This window comes from Acinonyx jubatus, chromosome C1, assembly GCF_027475565.1.
Source record: "Acinonyx jubatus isolate Ajub_Pintada_27869175 chromosome C1, VMU_Ajub_asm_v1.0, whole genome shotgun sequence".
Taxonomy (NCBI): domain Eukaryota; kingdom Metazoa; phylum Chordata; class Mammalia; order Carnivora; family Felidae; genus Acinonyx; species Acinonyx jubatus.
Window position 1 is genome coordinate 48,119,846 of NC_069381.1, and position 27,421 is coordinate 48,147,266.

The following is a 27,421-nucleotide window of genomic DNA, read 5'->3' on the forward strand; positions in this document are numbered from 1 at the left end:
TCAGCCATAGTGGTTTCAAATACGGTTTTCTCAGGCTATAATAAAATATAAACAGTATTTCTAACATAGTGCTTCCCGTTCTCTTTAGAAATCATTCTGTTCTTATTTATGTGGATCTTGTCTCAAGAACATGATTCTATCCACTTTCCATTTAAATTAAAGAATTCATTTTGAAATATTAATTTTCAATACACTTGGAAACAATAGAAGGTACCTTGGGTAGTTATACTGTAAAGTTAGATTTTACTTGCTTTTTAGAGACAAACATCTGTGGATTAAATGATTAGCCACTATGTATCAGTGTTTGGCCTTTATTGTAAAAATCTGCTTACATGGATTAGAAGGATTTTTGTACATAAAAAATAGGTCACCAACGGAATAATGAGCACGGATCATCTCTTTAACAGTGTAAAATGATATGTCTTGTGATTCACTTAAACTGAAATTTGAAGAACAGAATTTATGTTTCAGTGATACTTTAGATTGGTTACATTATCAGTACATTTTACTAAATGTCTATTTCTATTACTTATTGTTTTTAAGTATTTGAAAAATATATATACCTTTTTATTTGTTTTCATCTGAGTTACTTTAAGACAAGATAAAATAATTATTTCCAATTTTATTTCACTTAGGACTTTGGTGTGGATTTAACTTTTTTAATGTTTATTTTTGAGAGAGAGAAAGAGCATGAGCAGGGCAGGGGATGGGGGCAGAGAGCGAGGGAGACACAGAAGTTGAAGCAGGCTCCAGGCTCTGAGCTGTCAGCACAGAGCCCAACACTGGGCTCAAACCCACTAACTGCGAGATCATGACCTGAGCTGAAGTTGGATGATTAACCCACTGAGCCACCCCAGCACCCTGGGGTGGAATTAAATATGTCTAATAAAATGGTTATATTAATTTTAGCTCAGTAAATGGCAAACTAAACATCCCTTCCCATCAGTTTATCATACAAGTTATATTATTATCATCCTGAGCTGTGATTTATCTTTTTGTAATTTTTGTTTCCAGGTACTTAAGTCTTAAATCCTCCAAGGTGGCATTTGTTTAGTTATATGCCACCAGGCCCCTATATGAAATTATAGGTGTGACAACAACCCCTTTCCATTTTGGAGTTTTTCAGTATAAGAAACAAGAACGTCAACAGTCTTCCTCTGTGACCCTTTTCACTTTGCAGTTACACTATTGCCACAATTAGAGATGCTTGTCCATTTCTGACACCATGCTTTCCCATTCTGGGTGATGGCACACGAACTCCACCAAAAATGACTGTGGATGCTGTTCAGAAGATAGCGTGATGTGATGTCCCGATCCCCAACATCTGGGAATGCTGTTGTGAATTGCCTTGGCTGGCACACCACCTTTCCAGGACAGCTCACATCCAGGGATTCAGCAGCACGGAGGCAAAAAAACTAACCCCCTCTCATCCAATCTCGGACAACCTGGAAGGGCTACTCTAGCTTCAGAGCTCCCCAGGGCATGGTTGAAGCTTTCATTAGGACTGCACCCCAGGCTGCTTTCTCCCACTGTGCACTTCTGCTTCTAATCCTTCTCCTCCAATTCCCAAGCTCTCAATTCCCAAGACTGCTTCTTCATAAACCTCCTGCCTGCTAATCTTCCATTTCAGAGTCTACCTCCTGCAATGTGGCTGTGTATAGTGTAATTTTAAAATCCCTTGTACTGGGGCGCCTGGGTGGCTCTGGCTCAGTCGGTTAAACGTCCGACTTCGGCTCAGGTCATGATCTCACGGTCTGTGAGTTCGAGCCCCGCGTCGGGCTCTGTGCTGACAGCTCAGAGCCTGGAGCCCGTTTCAGATTCTGTGTCTCCCTCTCTCTCTGACCCTCCCCTGTTCATGTTCTGTCTCTCTCTGTCTCAAAAATAAATAAACGTCAAAATCCCTTGTACTATGGATATACATGTCCCAGTAACAGAGATGCCTTCGCTCTTAATTTGAACTTCTTCTCCATTGAAATCTTCAAATAACTTCTCTTTGAGCAGCCCACCAGGTTAGTGTTAACATTGTTTCCAAGTGCTGAACTAAAATGTATTAAAAGTCAGTTCCACTAAGTCATATGAAAGTCTCTTAAACTTAAGTCTGTAAAGGCACCAGAAGCAAAATTCTCGGTGTCCCGTACAGTCTCCCAGTAAGCATTTCATAGAAGGACTCAATTCCTAGCCAGTGTGAGGAATAGATATGTATTTCCTTTTATACAGTGGGAAGTAGGTCCACAGTCTTGATCCCCTTCCTCTAGTCTCTGTCCAAAGGAAACCCAGCTGGAAATATTTGTGGAGATGAAGTCTGTCCCAATGCCATCACCTAAAAAAGTTCAGACCTACTGAGTATCCGAGTCTATTCTGTCCAAGACTTTCTTTTTATTAGAAAGCCAAAGCTTACCCATAGTAAGTGTCTAGGGCTGGTCTTGCTTTCCTATACCCAGTACAGTAGTTAGAAGAGTTATAGGTGCTGCTAGACATTACTGCCCACTGGGATCACAGGCCTAAAAACAAGAAGCAGTTTTATTATTTTTTTAATGTTTATTTTTGAGAGAGAGAGAGAGGTTAAGGGAGGGGCAGAGAGAGAGGGAGACACAGAATCCACAGAAGGCTCCAGGCTCCAAGCTGTCAGCGCAGAGCCCGATGCGGGGCTTAAAACCACCAACAGTGAGATCATGACCTGAGCTGAAGTGGGACCCTTAACCGACTGAGCCACCCGGATGCCCAAAGCAGTTTTACAATATCAATTTTTTTTGGTCACCATTTCTCTTCCCTAGAACTCTAATTAGGGCTTGTAAATCTTTCCCAGGGCTTGGACACTATCATTCCAAAGTATCTCTTGGATTCTGAAAATTGTCAATCTAGAAGTGTCTGCTCTTGTGTTTAACTGCCTGTGGACCTTGATGCTGATTGGATATAGCCTGTGTCTGCTGTAGTTCTTTGGATATTGTGGACTGCAGACCACTCCTACGGGGCATCATCTAGAGTTAACCCCTATCTATGGTGGATCTTACATCATTCTGGCTTCTTCTGTCTCTCTGTTGCTGAGATCTAGCCTATGTTGCAATTCTCTTTTTTCTCCTCCCTTCTTCCTTTCTTCTATCCTTCTGCCTCTAAAGCATCTGTAGGATTTCTCTTTGGGAGACTTTGGGAGCTACAGCTGCACCTAAGCAATGCTGTAAGGATCGTGTGGGGGAGGGGCAATAATTTGGTTGAGGAATAAGTGCTTTGCTAGTGAGATCCACTTGTACCGTTTGCAGCTGGTGTGATCACTCTACTAGAATGGCTGCCATGTCTGAACGTCTAGATCAATGCCTGTCCAGGCCACAGTTTTCCTCTAGCTGATGTACACTCTCAGCCATTCAAGGTATCCATATATCAACAGGGGAAACTTATGACATCTCCACCCCTTTTCACCATTGCTTTCACCATTGCTTGTGCAAGGCACAGATTTACTCTTTACAAGTAGAGCCTACTACAGTTCTCTTTGAGGTACCTAATCAGTGATTCTCTTTGATCATTTCTCCATCTACTTATAGCCCAATTCAGTTTTTTTTTAATTTTTTAAATGTTTATTTATTTTTCAGAGAGAGAGAGAGTTTGAGCTGGGGAGGACAGAGAGGGAGGGAGACACAGAATCCGAAGCAGGCTCCAAGGCTCCGAGCTGTCAGCACAGAGCCCAACACAGGGCTTGAACTCACAGACTGCAAGATCCTGACCTGAGCCAAAGTCAGACGCTTAACCAACTGAGCCACCCAGGTGTCCCATAGCCCAACGCAGTTTAAAATCTCATCCTGACCGTTCTTTTTCTCTCTTGAGTATTTGTTTTTTATTTATTTTACTTTTATTGTTTGTTTTTATTTTAATTAAAAAGGCAATATTTATTCACTTTGATGGAAATTGGAAAATAATTAATCATCATGAACAACCTCTGCTAATATTTTGATATACTTTGTTTTAAAAAATGAGGGGAAACATAAGAATGCGTGTGCGCGCACACACACACACACCCAAGACATACACACAGTGTGTATAATAGCTAAAATGTATTGACCAACTATGATGAGCTGGGATCTCTGTTAAGCATTTTGTATGCATTTGATTTTCACAGCAACCGTGTGAAATTACGTAGAGAAAATTGTTTTTATTTTTGTCTGCAGGCATCCATCTCCCCCACTCTCCATCTACACAGGGCAACCACCCCATGATTCACCTTGGGTCTGCAGTACTGGTGGGACAGACAATCTAGGGGCTCACTCTGTTCCTGGCAAAGGGCTGGACACATATCCCATGACAGGCTAATTGGATGCCCTCTCTGGAACTTGAATCTTGAAGAGAATGACCCAGAAAAACTTAGCAACTATTTAAGTGTATTCATCTAGGTGGTGTTCTCCTGAGAAGACATCTATAGTTTCATTACCTAGATCTAATGAGCAGCTCTGGGACCTGCTTTTGCCCATGCTGGGTTCTTCAGATATTCCTCTGAATCTGTAAGATTTCTCATACGCTTGCAACATTTTTTTTTAAATATAAAGTTACTCAGGTCTGATTCCTTCCACTTATCACTAAAAAATCCCTAACCAATATAGAAATACACAAGTATTATTCTATTTTGTAGACACTGAAACGGAGGCTTACTAAAATGAAGTGACTTGCTCAAGATTACCCAGGCAATAAGAGATCATATTAGGTCATATTAGGTCTCCATAACGCTCAAGTCTGTGCTTAATTTTAACCATATCTCTTTTCAGTCTCCCTCTTTACAGATACACAGGTGTGTGTGTGTGTGTGTGTGTGTGTGTGTGTGTGCTTACACACACGTGTGTATTCTTTTATGTATTATTCCACATTAAGATCTGGCCATATTCTTACTGTGAAGGGGCACATGCACCCCAATGTTTACAGCAGCAACAATTGCCAAATTGTGGAAAGAGCCCAATGTCCATCGATGGATGAATGGGTAAAGAAGATGTATATGTATGTGTATACACACACAATGGAGTATTACTTGGCAATTGAAAAGAATGAAATCTTGCCATTTGCAGCAACATGGATGAAATTGAGTGTATTATGCTAAGCAAAATAAGTCATAGAAAGACAAATATATGATTTCACTCATATATGGAATTTAAGAAACAAAACAGATGAACATAGGGGAAGGGAAGGAAAAATAAGATAAAAACAGAGAGAGAGGCAAACCATAAGGGACTCTTAAGTACAGAGAACTGAGGGTTGCTAGAAGGGAGGTGGGTGGGAAGATGGACTAAATAGGTTGATGGGCATTAAGGAGGACACTTGTTGGGATGAGCACTGGGTTTTATATGGAAGTGATACATCACTGGGCTTCTCCCGAAACCAATACCACGCTTTATGTTAACTATTGTTAGTTAACTCAATATTCCAATACCTAGATATCATCAAAATTACTACTAACATTTTGGTTTATTTTGTTTTCAGTTTCTCTTCTCTTTCTCTTTCTCTTGGCATATATAAATACACTCACATGCATACACAAATAGGGATCCATACATAAATTTTAGATATATATTAAACATATAACAGGGAGAGAGAAAGCGAGGGAGAGATCCATACTGTGTATACAGATTTCTATTATCAACTTTATCTTTTAATATTATTCTTTAAACATTTCCGAGTCGTTAAACTTCTTTCACAATATTTTAATAACCACAATATATTTCATTGTATGGATATACCATAATGTATTTAATGACTCTTCTTTCATTTCATGGCTGTTTCTTTTTCCTTCTTTCTTTCTTTCTTTCTTTCTTTCTTTCTTTCTTTCTTTTTTCTTCCTTTTTCTTTTTTTTTTCTTTTTGCTTTGATAACTAGCACTGCAATCAACAAATTTGTTGGCATCTGATTATTTTCTTAGAATAGATTTTGGAGGGCCGCCTGGGTGGCTCAGTCAGTTAAGCGTCTGACTTCAGCTCAGGTCATGATCTCGTACTTTGTGGGTTCAAGCCCCGTGTTGGGCTCTGTGCTGACAACCCAGAGCCTGGAGTCTGCTTCGGATTCTGTGTCTCCCTCTCTCTCTGCCCCTCCCCCACTCATGTTCTGTCTCTCTCTCAAAAAAAAATGAATAAACATTAAAAAAAAAGAATAGGCTTTGGAAGTGAAACTATTGGCTTAAAGTCTTTGAACATTTTAAAGATTCTTGATATATATTGTCAAAAAATTTTCAGAAATATTGTGCCAATTTACAACCCCACAACTAGTGTTTAAAAATCAGTTTTATTCAATGCTCCAAACATAGATGCCAACTTTTAGAAATGAATGTCAACAGTTGGAAAAGGATAGAGTATACTCTATTAGGCATTTCTTCTAATACATTATTTTCTGATTGTAAAGTAATACAAGCTAATTGCAAGTTGAAAAATATAGATTACAGAAAATAACATCATCCATAAATAAAAATGATGGTTTGATGAGCATTCCTTTGTCTTCTTGGTGTGCACATGTTAAATACATAAATATTTATTATGTTGAAATCATATGACTCATACTTTTATATCTAAACTTTTAATGTTATATATCATGAAACATTTGTATTAAATATTCCCCAAACCATTATTTTTACTAGTCGCCAAATATTCCATCTTATACATTGACTATAATGTAGTTAACCTTTCTTGCTTATTGGATGTGTATTGATCAGTATATACAGAATTGCAATACATGATGTTGCTCATAACCTCTGACTACATTTCTGATTATTTCAATAGAATTTATGGCCAGAAGTGGAATTCTAGAATCATGGGTTTAAACTGTATGGATATTTTAAAGTTTTTTGATAAATATTGATAGAAAATTGGAAAAATTCTTCTAAAATGTTTGCTCCAGTTTTGTATGAAAGTGTACTCACTCTTCTCAACATTATTTTTGTTGTGTTATTTCAATGATTTATGTTTTTCATTTTTCGAATCTTTTCACATTTCCTTGAACTATCTGTATTTGCTCTTTTCTGAATTCACTGATCATATGCTTCACTTATTTTTCCTTTAGATCTAGTATCATGAAGACAACCGAGCATCCTTCCCTTAGGATCTGTTCTCTGCTCCTACAGAGCTCAGAAGGATAACTTAGTTCCTCCCCCCCATTATTCTTCTTAAATATTCTGAATACTTCAGTCACCTGTGACTCTTAGTGATAAGCATGTATGATTGTAGTAACTCATATTTGCAAAAGAGTTTTTAATTCATAAAACTCTTTCACACCCATTATCAGTTTTGCCCCTGTGAGAGAGACGGGGCAGGTCAGTGTCATCAGCATCATTTTAGAAATGTGGACGTTGGATTCCATAGGAGAAAGCTGTCAACAGCCAGTGGGGAGTAAAGTCAAGATTCAGACCAGGTCTTCAATTCCTAGATCTTTTCCCTTTCCTTTTCCTTTTCAGTTAAGGCATATTACTGATGTTGCTGTTGTCCAGAAATATAAAATGACTCCACATGGGGTAAGAAAGTTCTAGAATGAGGTTAAGAGACTTGATAGCAAATGCAAGTACTGTATTTTTAGAATGAGACTGATTTACATTTGAGGGCTTTTAATTGCAGTTATCCATCAGTTTTAAACTTTCAATGTCTAAATATAAAGACCGTGGCAATATAAATGAGCCAGCTGCATTTTTACACAGAGCATGAACTGATGAGTTTATGAATGAGTGAAGTGATGGAAATCAACAGTAAGAGTAAGAATATCCCAACCCATTTCAACAGCCTAAGCCATACATCAGTACCTTGGAGAGCTTCCAACTCTACGCCACCCCGTCCCTCACAAACATTGTCAGAAAAGGCAAGTTTTCCTCCGCCAAAGGAAAATCGGAAGCATTGTACACTGTTATCTTCCATGTTTTTTGAAAATTAAAAAAGATGATTTCATTTTCCATTTTCCTACCTGAAAATGGTCTTCCTTTTCGCCCCGTTTAAAATGCAATTGCCCGTCTCTGTGATCTTGTGCGAGCTTATTTAACTTAAGCAGCTTTATGGTATTGTCCCCCCTTAGCAAACACATTTCTTTGCCATGTCTGCAAAGGAAAATGTCCTTTTCCAATGAGCGACCGGGAGAAAATCAGCTCTCCTTTTCTCGAGTAGGATCTATTTCTGAAGACACGAGGGCAGCAGTGTGGATCTCCACAGGTGTAGCCAGGAGCTGCCCTACTGAGGGGAAGGAGGCGCGAAGATGCTTGAGCCCGCCCTACTTAACGCTGGGAGCCCCGCGGCCTCCTCTGCCCTTGGGGCAGCGTGAGCTTCAGCCGCTACATCGCCCAGCAGCGCACGCGCGCTCCCCGCCCCCGTCCCCACCGCACCTGCCAGGTCACAAACCCCTTCCCACCCTCCCGCGCTCCCTCCCGGAGGCTGTCTTGTCTCACATTGATTGGTCGGAGCCAAGAGGGTGCGTCCAATCAGCAATCCCTCCTGCGCAACCTATCCCCGCTCTTCCCGCCCCCTCCCGCCCCGCACGCCCCTCTCGAGCACCTACTTTCTTTGTGACTGGTGCGCGCCCTGGTCACTCAGTGCGGCGGGAAGAGGTGTGCGGGATAGGGAAGGAGGGGGGGAGGACGGGAGGGGCGGGAGGGGCGGGGAAGGGGCAGGAGGGGGCGGGGCTCAGGTGCAGAGCCGCGCAGCCCGGCCGGACCCGGCAGGGGGCGAACGGCGGAGCGGGGCGGAGCGGGGACGGGGGCGGTGGCGAGGAGGGGGTTACGCCGGCGACGTCGGCCGCGCGAGGCTTCGCGCGTGAGCCGCGCGGGCGCTGGGCCTGGCTACCGAGCTTTCCCGGCCGGCGAGCAGGTCGTCGACGCCGGCTCCTGGCGGAGCGCGGGGAGGAGGGAGGTGTCGGTGCCAGCGGCGGCGTAGTCGACGGCGGCCCCGGCCATGGAAGAGACGCAGCCGCTTCCGCAGTCCGAGCTGCCGTTATGCGACAGCCTCATCATCTGGGTGAGTACGAGGGGGCGGGGGGCCGAGGGGCCGAGGCGAGTTGCCCCGGGTCCCCGGTTCTCCGCAAGTGAGCCTCAGGAGTAGCCGGGCCACCTGCGCCGCGGACTCGGCGCGTCGCCCTCCGAGTCTCCTGTCGCCCTTGACCGCGAGAGTGCCACCTGCGGGTCGCGGGGCAGGTCTGTACGTGTGGGTGTTGTATGTTTGTGTCTGGGGACTAGGGGCAGGTAAAGGGAGCTCCGGAGCTGGGGCCGGAGGAGGCTCGTCTTACTGCCTTGATCTATCTAGCTTGTGACAGCTGTGGCTGGAGCCAGGCGTCCATCCCCTTTGCTCTTCGCTGCCCCCATTTTCTCCTCCCCGGACTGCCGACTCTCTCGCCTTCTGTCTGCCGAACAGCTTTCCTGTACGGACCTCTGTGCCACTTGGGAGCGGAGGCCCCCTCCGAAACTCCCCTCCTATCCAAACCACTTTGCTCTGCTTGGACACAGGTGGCCAAGAGGTGGTTTTGGTTCCTGGATCAGAGCTCCTCCAGGACCTCCGATTCTGTAGAAGTCGTTTCGAAGGGATATTTGCACACACTTGATATGTTGGAGGTGGGGGCTCCTATTCCTTTTTTCTTGCTGCACCCCCCCCCCTTTTCCTCCTCCAGTGGACAGCATTTTCTGTCAAGAAAAAGACTTGGCATTTTCATTCGCACTTGGTGCGTGTTTGGTATTTCTAATTAATTTTTGTGGTATTTGGACAGACAGGATCTGCCCCCAGTATTCCCGTCAGTAAAGCGATGTCTCACCTTTTGGAGGTGCTCAGCGCCAAAGAGCTGGCAATTCAGGTGTAGCTTCCAACCCACATTGGGCAAGGTTGGTGCTTGATGGTCTGTCCACAGGGTGCTGTTGATGGTGCCCATCCCTAAACTAGTTGTTTGGTTGTGTGTGGATGAGTGTGTGCATAATGGAATGTAAACAGACTGGATCAGGAGGTGATATTCGGTTGATGCTGTTCTCTAGCGATCTCCTCATTTGAGTAATTCAAAACAATGAGAAATCAGAAAAAGTTTCTGGCTGTGTATGAAGTCTATTGGAAATGACCGTGATGTAAAGCAACTTTTACAGTTTAGAGGTAAATAGCTTTGGTTATAAGTGGAATGCAAGTATATAGGGCTTCTGAGTTAAAAGCAGTTAGCTAACTGTTCATCTTTATTTTCATTTAGAGTAAGTATTGGGATTGAGATGCTGTGTTTTAAGACTCTCATGAAATAAGGCAACATTACTTTTAGCGATGTGTTTTGCTAAAACAAGTGACTAATTAAAGGGGGTATCCTAATCTGTTACATTATTGCTCTAAACATCTGACTTAAGTAGTAAACTTCGTCTTTGTGATGTCATTGACTTATATGAGGTGGTGAAGTAAAGGATGTTTTTGAATTGTATTGCAATGTTTTAAAATACTATGTACTATACCCATTCTTTTAGCCAGTATTTATTGAGTTCCTGCTTTGTTCAAGGCACTGAGGAAGACATATCAAGAATAATCAAGGAACTTTCCATTTTTTCTTGGAGTGGTAGGCAGAGCTGTGTATTTTTATAATGAGAGGCAAAATTCCTTAAAAACTGCAAAAATGCTATAGATGACATAGTAGGTTATTTGCTTCTCCAGTTCTAAGGCTGCTGAAACACTGGAGAAAATGGAATTACTGTGCAGATTGTTGCCTTTAAAAATGCTCTACAGACAAATCTACTTGCTCCCATAACAATGCCCAGCTATATAAAGACTAAGAACAACCACACAGATCCCCTCACATTTCCCTTTGCAAACCTCTACCAGTACCCTGTTTGAACCCCCAACTTTTCTCCCCTCAGAAATATGATCTCCTCCTTATCTTGACCCTAGCTCTAGATCCCATCCCTTCTACCTCTTCTAAAACTTTGCTTTTTCATTTCACTCTTTCTCTCCTTTGGATCCTTCCTCTTTACACATAAACTTACTTAAATCTTCCCTATCTTAAAAAGAAAACAAAGAGCCACCACTCCCTGTTAAAACCACACTCTATTTCCCCTTCCCTCTGCAGTCAAATTATTTGAGTTTTGTATACTCATCCTTTATACTTGAACTTTCATTCACTTCTCAACCCACTGCACATGAGATTCTTTTCTTTTAGGCCTTCACCTACTGGATTTGGCAAACTCGTAACTATTCTTTATTATCCTTATCTTACTTGATGCTTCTTTTGTGAGATCATCTTCTGCCTTAGTTTCTTGGGTACCTGTCTCTTGGCTTCTCTTTACCTCTCCAGATGATTTCCAGTGAACGTTGGTATCTGTCTTTGCCTTTGCCAGCCACTGCATTGTTGATGTCACCTCACTTCTCCAGGTTTTCCCAAACTCTCCCAATGCCCCAAGTCCTCCATGCCCACCATGCTGCACTTTCTATTTCTTGAGGAATCTGGGCTTCTTAATTATACTTTCCTTTACCCAGAATAATCTCTGTCTAGTGAGTGACTGACTTCTCACCATTCAGTTCTCGGATCTGTTGTCATCTTTCAGAGTCAGTAACAGTGAATGACTTACCTGTCCTCCAGTCCTATCTCTTTATAACCTGTCACCCCTTTTCTATGAGTCTGTAACACTTAACACTTTCTGAAGTCAGCCTATTTGCTCCATGGGGTCACAGCCCCTTTGTGACCTGTTTTCTGCTGTATTCCCAGGAACAACAACTGGCTGGGATCTCTAATACAACATTGAATCAAAGTGGTGATAGTCCATATCCTTGTCTTGGTCCTGACCTCAGAGACCAGTATTCCACCATTAAGGATGTAGGTTCTTGTAGATACCTGGGGTAAACTTTTAACAGTATGATAGAGGATTGATGGATTTCAGCAAGTAGAAATCAGGGGAAATGAATTTTCTAGACACAGGGAAGAAACCCTGGAAGTAATGTAAATGGTCTTCTTCAGCAGTAGATCAAAAAGAGGTAGTGAAGGCACATCCTTGTCATGATATCTCTCATTTCTTAATGTGCTCTCTACCATAGTAAGTAATGTTACATGTTGAGGGGAAGTAGTAGGAGATAAAAGATTAAAAAGTTATGATGGGGCTAAATCATGGAGGTGAGAAGACAGCTGGTAGTAAACTCTGTTCTTTCAGCACTAGACAGTGTTCTAGGACAATAGAACCAACATTAATAGAATTTGAGAGGTCATTAAGAAAACCTGATTAATACAGAGATGCCTCTCTTGGCTTTTTTTTTTAATTTTATTTTTTAATTTACATCCAAATTAGGTAGCATATAGTGCAACAATGATTTCAGGAGTAGATTCCTTAATGCCTCTTACCCATTTAGCCCATACCCCTTCCCACACCCCCTCCAGTAACCCTCTGTTTGTTCTCCATATTTATGAGTCTCTTATGCTTTGTCCCCTCCCTGTTTTTATATTATTTTTGCTTCCCTTCCCTTATGTTCATCTGTTTTGTCTCCTAAAGCCCTCATATGAGTGAAGTCATACGATATCTATCTTTCTCTAATTTCACTTAGCATAATATCCTCCAGTTCCATCCACATAGTTGCAAATGGCAAGATTTCATTCTTTTTGATTGCTGAGAAATACTCCATTGTGTGTGTGTGTGTGTGTGTACCACATCTTCTTTATCCATTCATCCATCGATGGACATTTGGGCTCTTTCCATACTTTGGCTATTGTTGATAGTGCTGCTATAAACATGGGGGTGCATGTGTCCCTTTGAAACAGCACACCTGTATCCCTTGGATAAATACCTAGTAGGGCAATTGCTGGGTTGTAGAGTAGTTCTGTTTTTAGTTTTTTGAGGAACCTCCATACTGTTTTCCAGAGTGGCTGCACCAGCTTGCATTCCCACCAACAATGCAGAAGAGATCCTCTTTCTCACATCCTCGCCAACATCTGTTGTTGCCTGAGTTCTTAATGTTAGCCATTCTGACAGGTGTAAGGTGGTATCTCATTGTGGTTTTGACTTGTATTTCCCTGATGGTGAGTGATGAGCATTTTTTCATGTGTCCGTTGGCCATCTGGATGTCTTCTTTGGAGAAGTGTCTATTCATGTCTTTTGCTCATCTCTTCACTGGATTGTTTTTTTGGTGTTGAATTTGGTAAGTTCTTTATAGATTTTGGATACTAACCCTTTATCTGATATGTCATTTGCAAATATCTTCTCCCATTCTGTCAGTTGCCTTTTAGTTTTGCTGATTGGTTTCCTTCGCTGTGCAGAAGCTTTTTATTTGGATGAGGTCCCAGTAGTTCATTTTTGCTTTTGTTTCCCTTGCCTCTGGAGACATGTTGAGTAAGAAGTTGCTGCGGCTCTTTTGGCAGTTATTAAGAAGTTATATTGTATGGGACACCTGGGTGGCTCAGTTGGTTAAGCTTCTGACTCTCGATCTCAGCTCAGGACATGATCAGGACATTTTGGCTCAGGACATGATCTCATGAGATTGAGTCCCACACCTGGCTCTGCGCTGGGCATGGAGCTGCCTTAAGATTCTCTCTCTCCCTCTCCTGCTCCCCAGCACACACTCTCTTTTCCTCTCTCCCTCTCTTTCTCTCTCTCAAAAAAGAATGAATGAAAGAAAGAAAGAAAGAAAGAAAGAAAGAAAGAAAGAAAGAAAGATGTTTTATTTTATGATTTGGAACTCATCTTAAAATAATTCGTTCTTAGAAATGTTGTACTGCTACTTAGCAAAAAGTTTAGAGCTGAAAGACAAATTTGGGCACCATTTACATGGTAGAGGGAGTATATGAGAGTTTGCAGTATTTGCATGAATATATATTTAATAAACTTGGCTTTGTAACATTTGGAAAATTAAAATTTTGGGACTTTACCAATAAAATTAGAATTGAACTATATTTTTAATGGTTTTCTTAGTTCTTGTGTTCTTTGACCTTGACAGGCAGGTGAAGGAAAAACAAATGCCAAATATATGCCCAAAGGAACAAAAAATATTAAAGGCTGAATCATTGTTATGAAAATCTTAAAACAATAATCTTTCTGAAATGAATATTTAGAGGAGGAGAATATGAGAATAGAGCTGACCCAAAGTTGAAGATTTTGGCTGTCAGCTGGGAAGACCCCCCCCCCCTTTCTTCCTTGATTTTGGTGACATTTATATTGAAGCAATTCAGGAACAATATTTCCACATTTTTGATTATTTGCGTTATTTAATGATAAATAAGAAAGTAAGATTGATTTGCAAGAACCCTGTGGTTACTGATGAAAGCCCTGTCTGCCTGCCCCTTTTGGGCCACTCACCAAAAAGACTTCTGCTTCTTTACCTCTGTGAAGAGAAGTGTGAAAGAGGATGGTTTCCTTTGTCCCTCTGCTTTGGCATCACTACCCACACTGAGCTTTTTAATTTATTCACTCTTCTTGGTTATAAAGCCTTTCTGTTTGGCCAAATGAAATTACATTCTGTGTTATCTAATTTATTTTGCAACTAGGTTAAGAACTTTCAAGAGACACTCCAATTAAAATTTTTTTTTAGTGTTTATTTTTGAGAGGGAGAGAGAGAGAGAACACAAGTGAGCGAGGGTCAGACAGAGGGGGGACGCAGAATTGGAAGCAGGCTCCAGGCTCTGAGCTTTCAGCACAGAGCCCGACCCTGGGCTTGAACCCATGAACCGTGAGATCATGACCTAGGCCGAAGTTGGATGTTTAACCAACTGAGCCACCAAGGCTCCCCGAGACACCCCAATTTAAATCCATGTCTAAGAGAAGGAAAAATTGATCTTAATCTGGACTTGGTGGTCAATGAGGCAATACTTAGTATATGTACTACTTTTACATATTTCTTTACTATTTTGCTTAATATTCTGTGCTTCTTAAATCATTCTTTTAAAATAACTAATCCTATCCATTTTGTAAAAAGCTAATGATATAAAATGTAAGTAGGAAGGGTTGAAAAGTGGGAGCCACAGTTTACCTGAAAGTATATGATTATCTTCTTTTTAAAGATGCCCTAAGCCTGGGGTTTCTCTTTCCTGTACATCCACTTAATTGCAAAATCCTGGTTATTTCATATTTTAAATTCCATGAATTTATTCTGTCCTCTTGGTCAGCGTTACCCTATCTGTAAGCCACCTGTTTTATCAACAAGACTATTACAGGAGCCTTCTAACAGACTCAGGTGTAAAAGTTACTCTCTTCCTTTCTCTGTCAGTATTGTTGCTATCCTAAATATGCTAAAGTTATCACTCTCTTTCTTACTGTTCTTCAGTGATTCATCATCATCCAGAGCATTGGTTCTAAAAAATTGATGTGCATAAGAATTGCTGGGGCAGGGGCATGTGAGTGGCTCTGAAGGTTAAGTGTCTGACTCTTGATCTCAGCTCAGGTCATGAGTTCAAGCCCCACATTGAGCTCCACACTGGGCACGGAGCCTACTTAAAACCAACCAAACAAAAAAGAATCACTTAGGCGTTTTCTGATTTAATGTGTCTAGAGATTCTGATTTGTATTGTTCTTAGACCCCAAGCTTTGAGGAACCCCGAATCATAACTAAGTGCTAACAGCTGCTGAGCTCGTACCAGGCGCTGATCTAAGTTGGCTCTGTTTGCTAATTCTCTCAACCATCTTGTGAGGTAGATACAAACTATTCTGCTGTTTCCCATTATAAGGATGATACCATCAAGGGTAAGTCCATGCTTCTTGTCATGGACCTCCAGAGTTCTGACCCACATCTGTTTTCTTACCTGCCCCCCCTTTGTTGTCACCTCTTCCCCGTTCCTCTTTGCCCTGAAAATCCAGTAATACTGAACTGTATGTTGCCTAAAAATACCATTTCTTTTCAGGTATTTGTGCTCTTATCATGTTCCTATTTCCTAAAGCTTCCTTCCCTTGGTTCTTTCTTTACTCAAGACCTTCTGTTCAGGAATCATCTCTGAGAAGTATTTCCTAAATACGAACCCTAATTAGTTAACTCCTGTCTATTTCTGAATGATTTGTGCATACTATAGTCATGAGACTGGGAATGGCATTTTCTAGAAATAATTTATGTCTTTTTCTCCTGTCCTTAACTCTTGATTGCAACTGCTTGAGAGCAGAAAACAGGTGATTTTCTTTTGTAACCCCACGGTGCCCACATAGAGTAGGGTCTCAGTAAAGTATCTTTGTGTACTTTGAAAGTAACTGTAGCTAGCATTATTTGTCTGTGTCATTCTTCCATGTGTATTACCATAATGGAGACTTATTTGTAGAATCTCAAACAGAACCACTAAAGGTGAATCATGGAGGGGAGAGACTTTTGTCAGATTAAGATAGTTAAGTGGCAAATTAAGGAATTATAATTGAATAGTAAAGGAGATAAATATATGTAGGAAAAGAGAATCATAGTGTATTTAATTTAAGATCATTATGGGTTGAGATTAGACTTCTAGGAAATGTATGACCCATTGTAGCTCTGCTGTAATTTGCTTTTCAAAAATTCTTGTCTTGTATTTGCTTTTTAGAAAAAGACGCCACAGTTTCACTTCTCTTTTTACCATGTACATGAATGTTTAACAAATAGAGATTCGACAAGAATAATATGTAAAACCAAACTAAATAGAAACAACTTGATGTGGTGGATGGGCCCTGGACCATTCATGCCCTGAGACTAATTGTTGGATGGCAGGCTGAGGTCCTGCCTTATTTCAGGCCTCACTGGTTAATTAAGTAGTTTTAGACTTGACATTTCTAGACTTTGTTGTCCTACCAAATGATGTGAGTGAAATTTTAAGTTGAAATAATACGTTACCTTAAAGTCCTTTCTGATGTTATTCTCCTAACAATGAACACAGTATAGTTGATCTTAAGGTCTGTGTATCTGGCTCTCAGAAATTCTGAAGTACTTCCTACATTGCATCAATATATTTGACTGTTTTAGGTGTGATTATTTGAATTGTTAAGTGTTTGTAAGACTATTACACAGCCACGAAAACTTGTTAGTATAGTTGCATTTGTTCGGCCCAGTCTGAATTTAAACAAAACAGGACAATTTATAGTTATTTTTCTCTGTCGTGTTCATATGTTGGGGGAGGGGAGTTGGTAGCACCATCCTGTAAGGATAAAGGAACAGTAAAGTCATTTGCTCTGTGTCATTTTAGCTGCAGACATTCAATACTGCCGCACCTTGTCAAGATGTCAAACAGCTGACTAACGGAGTTGCCATGGCACAAGTTCTTCACCAAATGTAAGTAGTAGTCCAGACTCTTTTTGAAGGAATTGTAAACCCAATACCAAGGAAGAAAACTTAGCCGTGCATTCTAAAAGTTGCTGAAACTTTTTCCTATTAAGTCGTGACAGGCATTATTACATCTAGGGCACAGGAAAGTTCACCACCTGATTCTTCCTTGCTTGTTCACAGAGGTAATCTTAATTAAATGAGCAAACACGATTATTATCTAGCTAAGAGATTTTCATTTTAAACTTGTTCTGGTCACATTCAGAAACTACAGTAACTGGAAAAGACGCCGTTTTAATGAATGGTATAATTGCTTATGATTTTTTGAGTTACTTTACTATCATTGGAAGGTATCAATGCATGGAGATTATTATTTTAGAGAGAATTGAAGTATATAATACTGGATTTGGAAAAAAAATATTAAATTTTAAAATCTATATTTGAGTTAAAAGTAGGAATTCTATGACTCTACCAATAATAAAATGAGGTATAAATGAATTTTGGAATCACAAATATTGGAGAATCTTAATAAAACGATTCTGTTTGGATTAGGCCCATTAGATATAATTATATAGTATCAAAAGTTCCTAAGTCCATTATTTCATAATTTTTGCCAAACATTGTGCAATGATTATGGTTATAACATCTGCAATATGAGCTCTACCCTTAGTAGGAACAAACAGGGCTAATTTATTAATTGATAGCCCTACTGATTTTGTATTAGCTTACTTTTATGATAATGTATCTTCCATGAGACCAGAATCCTATCTCTGCTATTTGTTTTATAGTCAGAGATGTTTTTTTCAGTGGTTGCCATCATTTTGTCAACGTTTGTTGTGACTGACATTGAAAACCCTGTAGATGGGTTTGTAGAAATTCCTTATCACCCTCAGAAAAACAACTCAAAGTGTCAAAATTGTAGTTACTTGGAATTTTCAACATAATCTAATGTGAATAGACAGATTTTGTGGTTAACTCAAGATTAATACATTAAGAGACAAACTTAACATGTTAACTTTTTTTTTTTTTGGCAGTCATTCTAAAATATAAAAGTCTTTCTCCCTTCTTTTCTCAAACATGTTTCTTAAACATTTTATTTATTTATGCCCTGATTAGTTTCAAAGTGATTTAATTGGTCAGAACCAAGCATTCTGGATATGACCCTTTATTGATGATGTGGGAAAGTCGTCATTTTTTATTGTTAGAATGTGCCCCTTGCCTTTTGTTATTGCAGTATGTTGTGGGTATTGGTGTAGATGGAGCTACATTGCAGTTGGTATGGATGTAAGACTGGTACGCATTCATTGACTTCAACAGTGCCATCCAAAGCTGTTATTTATATGTATTGTGGTGGCTCTGGTAGCTTTTATACTACAATACAATAGAAGAGACCTGTTTTTACTGTGATATGATGCATTGGCTCTTTGTCTCCCTGTACTCTCCCACTGTACCTGATGTTTATTATTTTTTTTTTATTTAAAAAAATTTTTTTTAGTGTTTATTTATTTTGGGGAGACAGAGAGACAGAGTGGGGGAGGGGCAGAGAGAGAGGGAGACACAGAATCCAAAGGAGGCTCCAGGCTCTGAGCTGTCAGCACAGACCCCGACACGGGGCTCGAACCCACGAAGCATAGGATCATGACCTGGGCTGAAGTCGGATGCTCAACCAACTGAGTCACCCAGGTGCCCCTGTACCTGATGTTTAGAGTAGGGTCAGTTCAAATTTAGTTAAACTCTACCCTTTATCACTAACTCATTTTCCATAATCTGTTGGATTCTGCTGTTACTGCCGAACCTCTGGCTCTCTGATTTTCCTTTTTTTCTTTCCTTCTCTCATTTGTTGTCTTCTAATGGCTTTTCTGCAAGAATAATAAAATAGCCAAACAATCAGAAAGCTCTCTTTCTTCATAAAACATATGACAGTGACCTAAAATTGGATTGAAACCTCTTTTTTTGCTTTGCCTGTTTTGGCATGTACTTAGCTGTCTTAGTCTCCTTATCATCCAAGAATTATTTAAACTTTATTTTTCTTTTGAATCCCCTTCTAGTTTTATAGCTTTCCAGAAGTCTGGATCTGGATAGTGAAACTTAGAAGCATACATTTTTCTCTAGTTGAATCAGTATATCATATTGCGGCTAGAAGGGCACATTTTACCATATTTCTTTGAACACTCAAAAGCACTTTGTATATGTTACACTCTGTTATGAATTGCATTGATTACTATTGTGACTCACATCAGATCACATCAAAGTTGTAACTGAAGATGAGAAGGGAAATTCTGCTTTCTAAGGAAGTAGCAAAATTGAATGAGTAATTATTATTTACCTGAGGCAAGTATGGTAAATAATAAATCTTAAAAATTAATGCCCAAACTATATGACTTAGACTTGGAGAGTCATGGAATTATTGCTAGGGTTTTACAAGTCCTTAATTATTATCTTTGGCCTGAATACTTTTAAAAATATATGTAGATATTTAAAGAACACATGGGGAGAATCTATAATTACAGCTGCATTAGTGTCCCAGGATTGCCATAACAGAGTACCACAGAGTGGGTGGTTTAAAACAACAAAAATTTGTTTTCTCTTAATTCTGGAGGCTAGAAGTCCTACATCAAGGTATTGGCTGGGTCATGCTCTCTCTGTTGCCTGTAGGGGAGGATCATTCCTTCCAGCTTTGGTACTGCCGTCCCCCGTCCCCCCTCCCCCCCCCCCCATTCCCAAGTCTGTGGCAGCATGGCTCCATCTCTGTCTCTTCTCTGCTTGGTTGTCTTCCCTCCGTGCCCGTGTCTTTGTGTCCTCTCCTCTTCCAGTCGTATTAGTAATTTAGTTTGATCTCATCTTAATTTGATTGCATCTGCAATGACCCTGTTTCCAAATAAGGTCGCATTGACAGATATTGGGGGTTAGAATATGAACATGTTATTTTGGAAGATACAGTTCAACCCACAACAACTATAAATACTATAGCATGTGACTTCCCCCAAAAGAAAGGCTTAATTTGGCCACTTTAAACAACAGATAACTTCTCTGCTTATTTCTTTTGCCTGTCTTGACTAGACATTTTTGCCAGAGGGAAAAGAGCGAGAACAAGAATGTAGAAACCCAGAGGCCTCAAGTACCATGCAGTTATCTCTTCATTCATTCAGTCAGATATTGGAGTATTTGAAATGATGAATCATGATAGCCAACATCTGAGTATTTACTAAGTTATAAGCCATTGTTATATACCCTACGCATATGTTATATCATTTAATTTTTACTGTTCTGTGAGGTAGATATTCCTCAGTCTATACATGAAACAGAGGTTTAGAGAGGTGAAACAACTTTGGTAAAATCAAATAACGAGTTAATAGCAAAGCCAGGATTGGCATAGCTTTGGCCTGACTCTAATACCTGTGCTCTCCGTCAGCTGTAATCCGTGAAATCTAGTATCTTGACCTTCTCCTGATAGATTATTACTTTGGGGTCTTAATACATAAAAGGCCAGATGTGCATGCCCAAAGTACAGATCACAATTTCATGTGTTAACCACAGTAGGCCTTTTGATTGTCCAAGAAAAACTATGTCAGGGTGTCTCTTGGAGCAAAACAACTATGTTGTGTATAGTAACCGGCAGCTGTTAATTATTGCCTGTATTTAGTTGGTAAAATTGTTGAAGACAAACACTATGAGTGGAGTTAAATAATTTTATACTCATTCCTACTTACTTTTGTTAGACAACAATTGGGCCATATTTTGCTTCCTCAGTCTTATGTCCCCTCGAGTTTCACTGAAGTTCTGGGAAGGATGAGAAAAGGAGCTAATTGTTCAGGCCAGGAGTCTAGTTAAGACGTGTAGATGTGGCAGTGCAGAAGTGTAAGGAAGGATATGTCCAGAGTTACGAGGTTGGGTATCAAGGGGAAGGTTGGCTGCCATTACAAATGTTTCAGAAGAATGACTTGTTTATGAGAAAAGGGAGAAGGCAGAAGTTACGAAGTATTTCTCAGAGTGTTATAGGCTGAATGTTGGCATCCATTCCAGATTTCTGTGTTGAAGCCCTGACCCCCAGTGTTGTAGCTGTACTGGAGACGAGGCCTCTGAGAAGCAATTAAGGTTAAATAAGGTCATAAGAGTGGGGCCCTGATCTGATAGGATTGGAATCTTTGTAAAAGAGACATCAGAGAGCTCACTCTCTGTGAGCACACCAAGAAGAGGTCATGTGAGCACACGGACAGATGGCAGCCACCTACAGGCCGAAAGAAGAGAGCTGAGAACGAAACCTACTTTGCTACACCATTTTGATCTTGGGTTTCCAGCTTCCAGAGCTGTGCGAAGTAAATTTCTGTTATGTAAGCCACCCAGTCTGTGATCGTTTGTTATAGAAGCTTGAGCAGACTAAGACGTAGGGCTGAAGTTGATTTGGAGTAGAAAGAAAGACAAGGAGGAACACAAGATAAAAGGAGGAAAGCTAGAAGAGGTAATGTCTAGATCCATTTTCTAGAGGTAATTGGAACATAATTCTAGAAGCATATATGATATCTTTTAGAAGACTTGTGTAGTAGGGTTCTCCAGAGAAATAGAATTAATAAGACATGGATATATACAATAGGATGGACACACACACACATACACGCACATGCACACGGGACAGAGAAATTTGTCTTTAGGATTGGTTCACATGATTGTGGAGGCTGGCAAGTCCAGAATCCACAGGTCAGGCCTGCAGGCCAAAGATCCAGGAAAGAGTGGGTGTTGCAGCCAGAGTCCACAGGTAATCTCTTGGCAGAATTTACTTTTTCTTGAGGGGGGTTAGTCTTTTTCTTAAAGGCTTCAATTGACTGGATGAGACCCATCCACATTATGGAGGTTAATGTGTTTTATTTAAAGTCTACTGATCTTTTTTTATTAAAAAAAATTTTTTTAATGTTTATTTGAGAGAGAGAGAGAGCGTGAGCAGGGGAGGGGCAGAGAGAGAGGGAGACACAGAATCTGAAGCAGGCTCCAGGCTCTGAGCTGTCAGCACAGAGCCTGATACAGGGCTCAAACTCACGAGCTGTGAGATCATGACCTGAGCCGATGTCAGACACTCAGCCGACTGAGCCACCTAGGTGCCCCTAAAGATTTAAATGTTAATCTTATCTAAAAAAGTGTTTTCATAGCCACATCCAAGCATGTTTGAACAAAAACTGGGTATCCTGACCTAGCCAAGTTGATACGTAAAATTAATCATCACAACTGGCTTACCTCTTTTACTTAATCTGATGTCGAAAGAAATGAATTTACTTTGATGACAGTTTTGACTTATTAGTAAATCAGAATTTTCAGGCAAGTGCTTGGTTAGAAATACACCATTCATATATTGAGCCAAGTCATTTTGGTAATTGTAGCCTTAGTATCTGGGAAAAGTTGAATATAATTAACATTAATTTGCTCAAAAGAAAATGGTTACATATTCCACATAGATGAATTAGAAATGAAGTCATTTTTGGTTACCCAGTCAAAGCAATATCTTCTGTATTAGAACATCTGAGGCAGAATGATTTGTGGAAAGCTAAGCACTGTGTTCTAGTTTTAGCTTTTCATTTTTAAATTCAAGTTTGGAAGAGGATCCCTTTAATTTCTTCCCTCACTTTTGTTGGCTTATGTGTAAAGTGAAAATCTAGACAAGACCTTGAAAACCTCTTCTAGCACTATTCTGTGATTTTATAGTGTTTAACTCTTTTCAAAAAAAAATTTTTAATGTTTATTTATTTTTGAGAGAGAGAAAGAGAGACAGAGTGCAAGCAGGGGAGGAGCAGAGAGAGAGGGAGACACAGAATCCGAAGCAGGCTCCAGGCTCTGAGTTGTCAGCACAGAGCCGGATGCAGGGCTCGAACCCTTGAACCGTGAGATCATGGCCTGAGCTGAAGTCAGACGCTTAACTGACTGAGCCACCCAGGCGCCCCTGTAGTGTTTAACTCTTAAAGAATGTCTCACATTCTCCTTTGAGTAGAGTTTTTGTGCTCTTTACTTTCCTGCTTTAATAGCTATTTCCCTGAGAGTCATGGTAGTAAATTATTCATCTTTATATTAATCTTGCTCAGTTCCTTACTCAGAGCAAGCATCCAAATTTTTGTTTAGAATATGTATGATCTATTAGTGGAGTTCACTATATAGTCAAATGTTATTCTTTAAAACCTTATTAAATACATAAAAAAAATCAATATAGCAATTCATTGTCCTGGCCTCCCATGTTAATATGACTTCATGAGTTTAAAACTAAACTGTCCTTGTAGACTTCTCATTACACTCATTCTCCTCAGTTACAATCAAATAATTTTGGCCTTTTCTATATACTAGTGTGATTTGGGGCTAATTACATAGCTTCTCTCATCTTCATTTCTTTGAAGAGTAAGATTGAGGATAATCATAATCCTTTTCCAGTGACTACAATATTGAAAGTTGCAATATGGAAAAACATCAAGCCCAGTGCTTGATACAGAATAGACATATTAAAATGTTAGTTTTAATTTCTACCTCCCCCCCACTTTAGGATTGGGACTTATACATCTTCCTGCTACCAGAGTGTCTTGTATGACATATTCAGTAAATGTTTATTAAATTGAAGATGCTAATGAATTAAGTAATTTATTATGAGAAATTCCAAAAGAAATCCTTAAGAATCACTAAAAATTCAGGGGGTTCAGTTAAATAATGTTTGCTATTCGTATTAAGGACAGGCTTTTAGATATAAAATAACTTTATTGATTTAATTTAGTACTTTCCATGCAACAAAAACATTTAAATGTTTTGCATTTGTGTTTTCATTTCAGAGATGTAGCTTGGTTCGATGCATCTTGGTTAAGCCGAATTAAAGAAGATACGGGTGACAGCTGGAGAATAAAGGTATACAGAATGAGCAGTAGACGCACTTAACCCAAACAGTGATTTTAAAATTAGCACTAAGCTCAGCTAAATCTTTTTTTAAAAATTAATTTAAGGGTGCATTTTATTGTGTGCAGTTTGACACATGCATGTTCTTAGGTAACTACAGTCATAATTAGATGTGGAACATTTCCATTAACCCAGAACATGCACTTACGTCCTTTCCCACTTAATCCCCACTCCTCGCTTGGCCCCGTGGATCTGCTTTCTGTCACTGTAGATTTCTAGAATTCTGTATAAATGGTAACGGACGTTATTTACTTTTTGTTACTCTTTGTGTCTAGCATCTTTCACTCAGTGTGATGTTTTTGAGACTTACCCATGCTACCTGTATTAGGAGTTATTTATTATTATTATTATTTTCCTGAGTAGTATTTCATTACATTGATAGTCTACAATTTGCTTACCCATTCACCTGTTAATGGATGTTGGAATTGTTTCAGTTTTTAGCTACTATGGATACAGTTACAATGAATATTTAGTATGAGTCCTTGCGTAGACATATGTCTAATTTCTCTTAGATAAATTCCTCAATGTGATTGTATCTGGTTATGTAAGTATATATTTGATCTTATAAGAAACTACCAAACTGATTTTGTTTCTTCATAAGTCAGTTTTGTTGTGTATTATAGGGCATTTGTGTGTTTCACTTAGGTTGTCCAATTTGTTGGCATACAGTTCTTAACTGTGTTATTTTGCTAATATAATATTTGCTAATATAATATGCTGGTAACTCTGTGATCTTTAGTGATGTATCCTCTTTCTTTCCCGATGTTGGCAGTTTATGTGTTTTGTCTTTTTTTTCTTGAGAAATTTGGTTTGATGTTTTTCAAGTTTTTTGTTTTTTGTTTTTTTTTTAAGAACTAGCTTTTGTTTTTTTATAGATTTCCTCTCTGTATTATTTCCTTTCCTTTACCTACACCTTCTCTTCTTTCTTTATGCCTTAAAGTAGAAAATTAAATCATAAGTTTTAGGCACCTTTTTTTCCCCTAATTTAAGCATTGCCTTACACATCTCACACATTTTGACATTCTGTGTTAGTATTTTCATTCAGTTTAAAATACTCATTAATTCCCCATGTGATTTCTTTTGACCTACAGGTAGATTAGAAGTAGATATCTCAAATTATAAATATTTGAAGATTTTTTTAGGCACCTTTTTTATATTTATTGATTTCTAATTTCCATTTTTGTTTGATAACGTAACTCTGTATTGAGAAATTCTTTTACATTTATTGAGACTTATTTTATGACCTAACATATGGTCTGTTTTGGTGAATGTTCCATGTGCCCTTGAACATGTATTCTGCAGGCAGATTATATCAAACTTACTGATAGTTCTGTTGCGTCTTTTATATTTTTATTGATTTTTCTTTGACCATCCTGTCAGTTATGGAAGAGGAGTCCTTAAATCTCTAACAATGATTGTGGGTTTGTCAATTTCTCCTTTTAGTTCTGTTAACTTTTATCATGTAATTTGAATCTCTTGTTAGGTTTATATACATTATTTTTTAAATGTCTTCTTGGTGAATGAATCTACTTATCATTATGTATTCCTTGCTCTGAAGTCTAATTTGTCTGACATTAATGTAGCCACTCTAGTTTTATGATTATTTCTTGCTTTAGTGTATCTTGTTTTATTCTTTTAATCTGTATCTTTATGTTAGGTCTCTCATGTACACATCTAATAGTTGAGTCTTCCTTTTTTTATCCATAGAATATCTATTTTTTTAAGTTTGTATTAAAATTTATTTATTTATTTATTTATTTATTTATTTATTTATTTATTTATTTAAAAAACTGAGTTGAATCCTCAGCAGCTTTTTTTTTTTTTAAGTTTATTTATTTTTGAGACAGAGAGAGACGGAGCATGAATGGGGGAGCGGCAGAGAGAGAGGGAGACACAGAATCGGAAGCAGTCTCCAGGCTCTGGGCCATCAGCCCATAGCCCAACACAGGGCTCAAACTCACGGACCGTGAGATCGTGACCTGAGCCGAAGTCGGACACTTAACCGACTGAGCCACCCAGGCGCCCCTGTATTAAAATTTTTTTAGTGTTTATTTATTTTTGAGAGAGAGACAGACAGAAAGACAGACAGAGTGTGAGCAGGGGAGGGGAAGAGAGAGAGGGAGACAAAGAATCCAAAGCAGACTCCAGGCTCCAGCTGTCAGCATAGAGCCCATGTGGGGCTCGAACCCACAAACTGCGAGATCATGACCTGAGCTGAAGTCAGACGCTTAACCAACTGAGCCACCCAGGCGCTCCTGGTTTTTGTTTTGTTTTGTTTTTGTTTTTGTTTTTGTTTTTGTTTTTGTTTTTAAAGAAAATCTTCCATTATTTTTCTTACATTCCTATTTCCATTTAAATCCTTGGACATTATTTCTAAGCTAGCAGTTTTAACATTATTCTAATTCTTTCATCGCTCATTTCTGGGCTTGTTTCTATTGACTGAGATTTCTCCTCATGATCCATGTTTTTTTAATGATCCATATTTTCCTGCTTCTTCACATATGTAGTAGTTTTTTATTGGATACTAAGCAGTGTTTGGATGCTAGAATTTCATTGTTGAGTGCTGGATTTTTTGTTTTTCCTTGAAGAGAGTCGGACTTTGTTCTTGCAAGCAATTAAGATACTTATGAATCAATTTGATTCTTCTAAAGTTTTGGGTGGGAGGCAGATCTAGGGTTATCTTTCTTCTAGGGCTAGTTTAGACAAACTACTAAGGTATGACCTTTTCAAAGTCTTTAGTGAATGCTTGTCTATACAGCATTGTCTCTTCACTCTGGCTGGTGGGAATTTCAACCATTTCTGGCCTTGTGTAATCTTTGGAAATTGTTCAGCTTAAAGTTCCCTGGCTTGTTTTTGCCTTGGGAGTTATTCTTGACTGGGGAAAAAAGTGAAATTTTTTTTTGTTGAATCTCACTGAGTTTCTCTCGTGCACATGCAAATTAGTATTCAGCTGAAAGACACAAAACACTGTGTAGATTTCCGGAGCTCTTTTCCTCCATAGTGCTCACCTCTTCATTTGTCTGCCTACAAAGTCTAACTACCTTGACCTTCCTGAACTTCTGAAGTCTAACTCCTCAACTCAAGGAGAACCTCAGGCTTTGTTCAGGTTCTACCACTCCATTCCATGGAATGAAAATCCCCTCCAGAGAGAAATCTTGGACTAGAGTTGGACTCATCTTTTTGTTTTCCTTCTCTCAGAAATTAGAGTTCCATCCTGCCCAATGGCTAAAGCTTGGAAACAGTCGTTTCTTTGTATTTTGTCCTGTTTTCTGTTGTTTTTGGCAAGAGAATAAGTAGAAACCTTGGTACTCATTCATGACTGGAGGTGAACATAGTCAAAGCTAAATCTTTAAAGTTGTACTTTTCCTCCTTGCGTCTCA

The 27,421-nt window shown here is 39.4% G+C and overlaps 1 protein-coding gene across 4 annotated transcripts in view; it reads left to right on the forward strand.

Moving 5' to 3' along the window:
* The first annotated feature begins 8,035 nt into the window (after positions 1-8,035).
* The window catches only part of HOOK1 (hook microtubule tethering protein 1), a 72,022-nt gene continuing 52,636 nt past the window's right edge, over positions 8,036-27,421 (forward strand). For 3 of the 4 annotated variants that reach the window (XR_008294917.1, XM_053214145.1, XM_053214146.1), the window contains exons 1-3: positions 8,036-8,542; positions 17,050-17,135; positions 23,921-23,993. Coding sequence is in view for 3 of the 4 variants with exons in the window: in XM_053214145.1 (XP_053070120.1) it covers positions 8,051-8,542; positions 17,050-17,135; positions 23,921-23,993 (651 nt within the window). In the remaining variant the exon portion in view is untranslated. Of the gene's footprint in view, positions 8,543-8,677; positions 8,949-17,049; positions 17,136-23,920; positions 23,994-27,421 lie in introns of those variants that run through there. The other variant, XM_027059040.2, reaches the window with a different exon arrangement.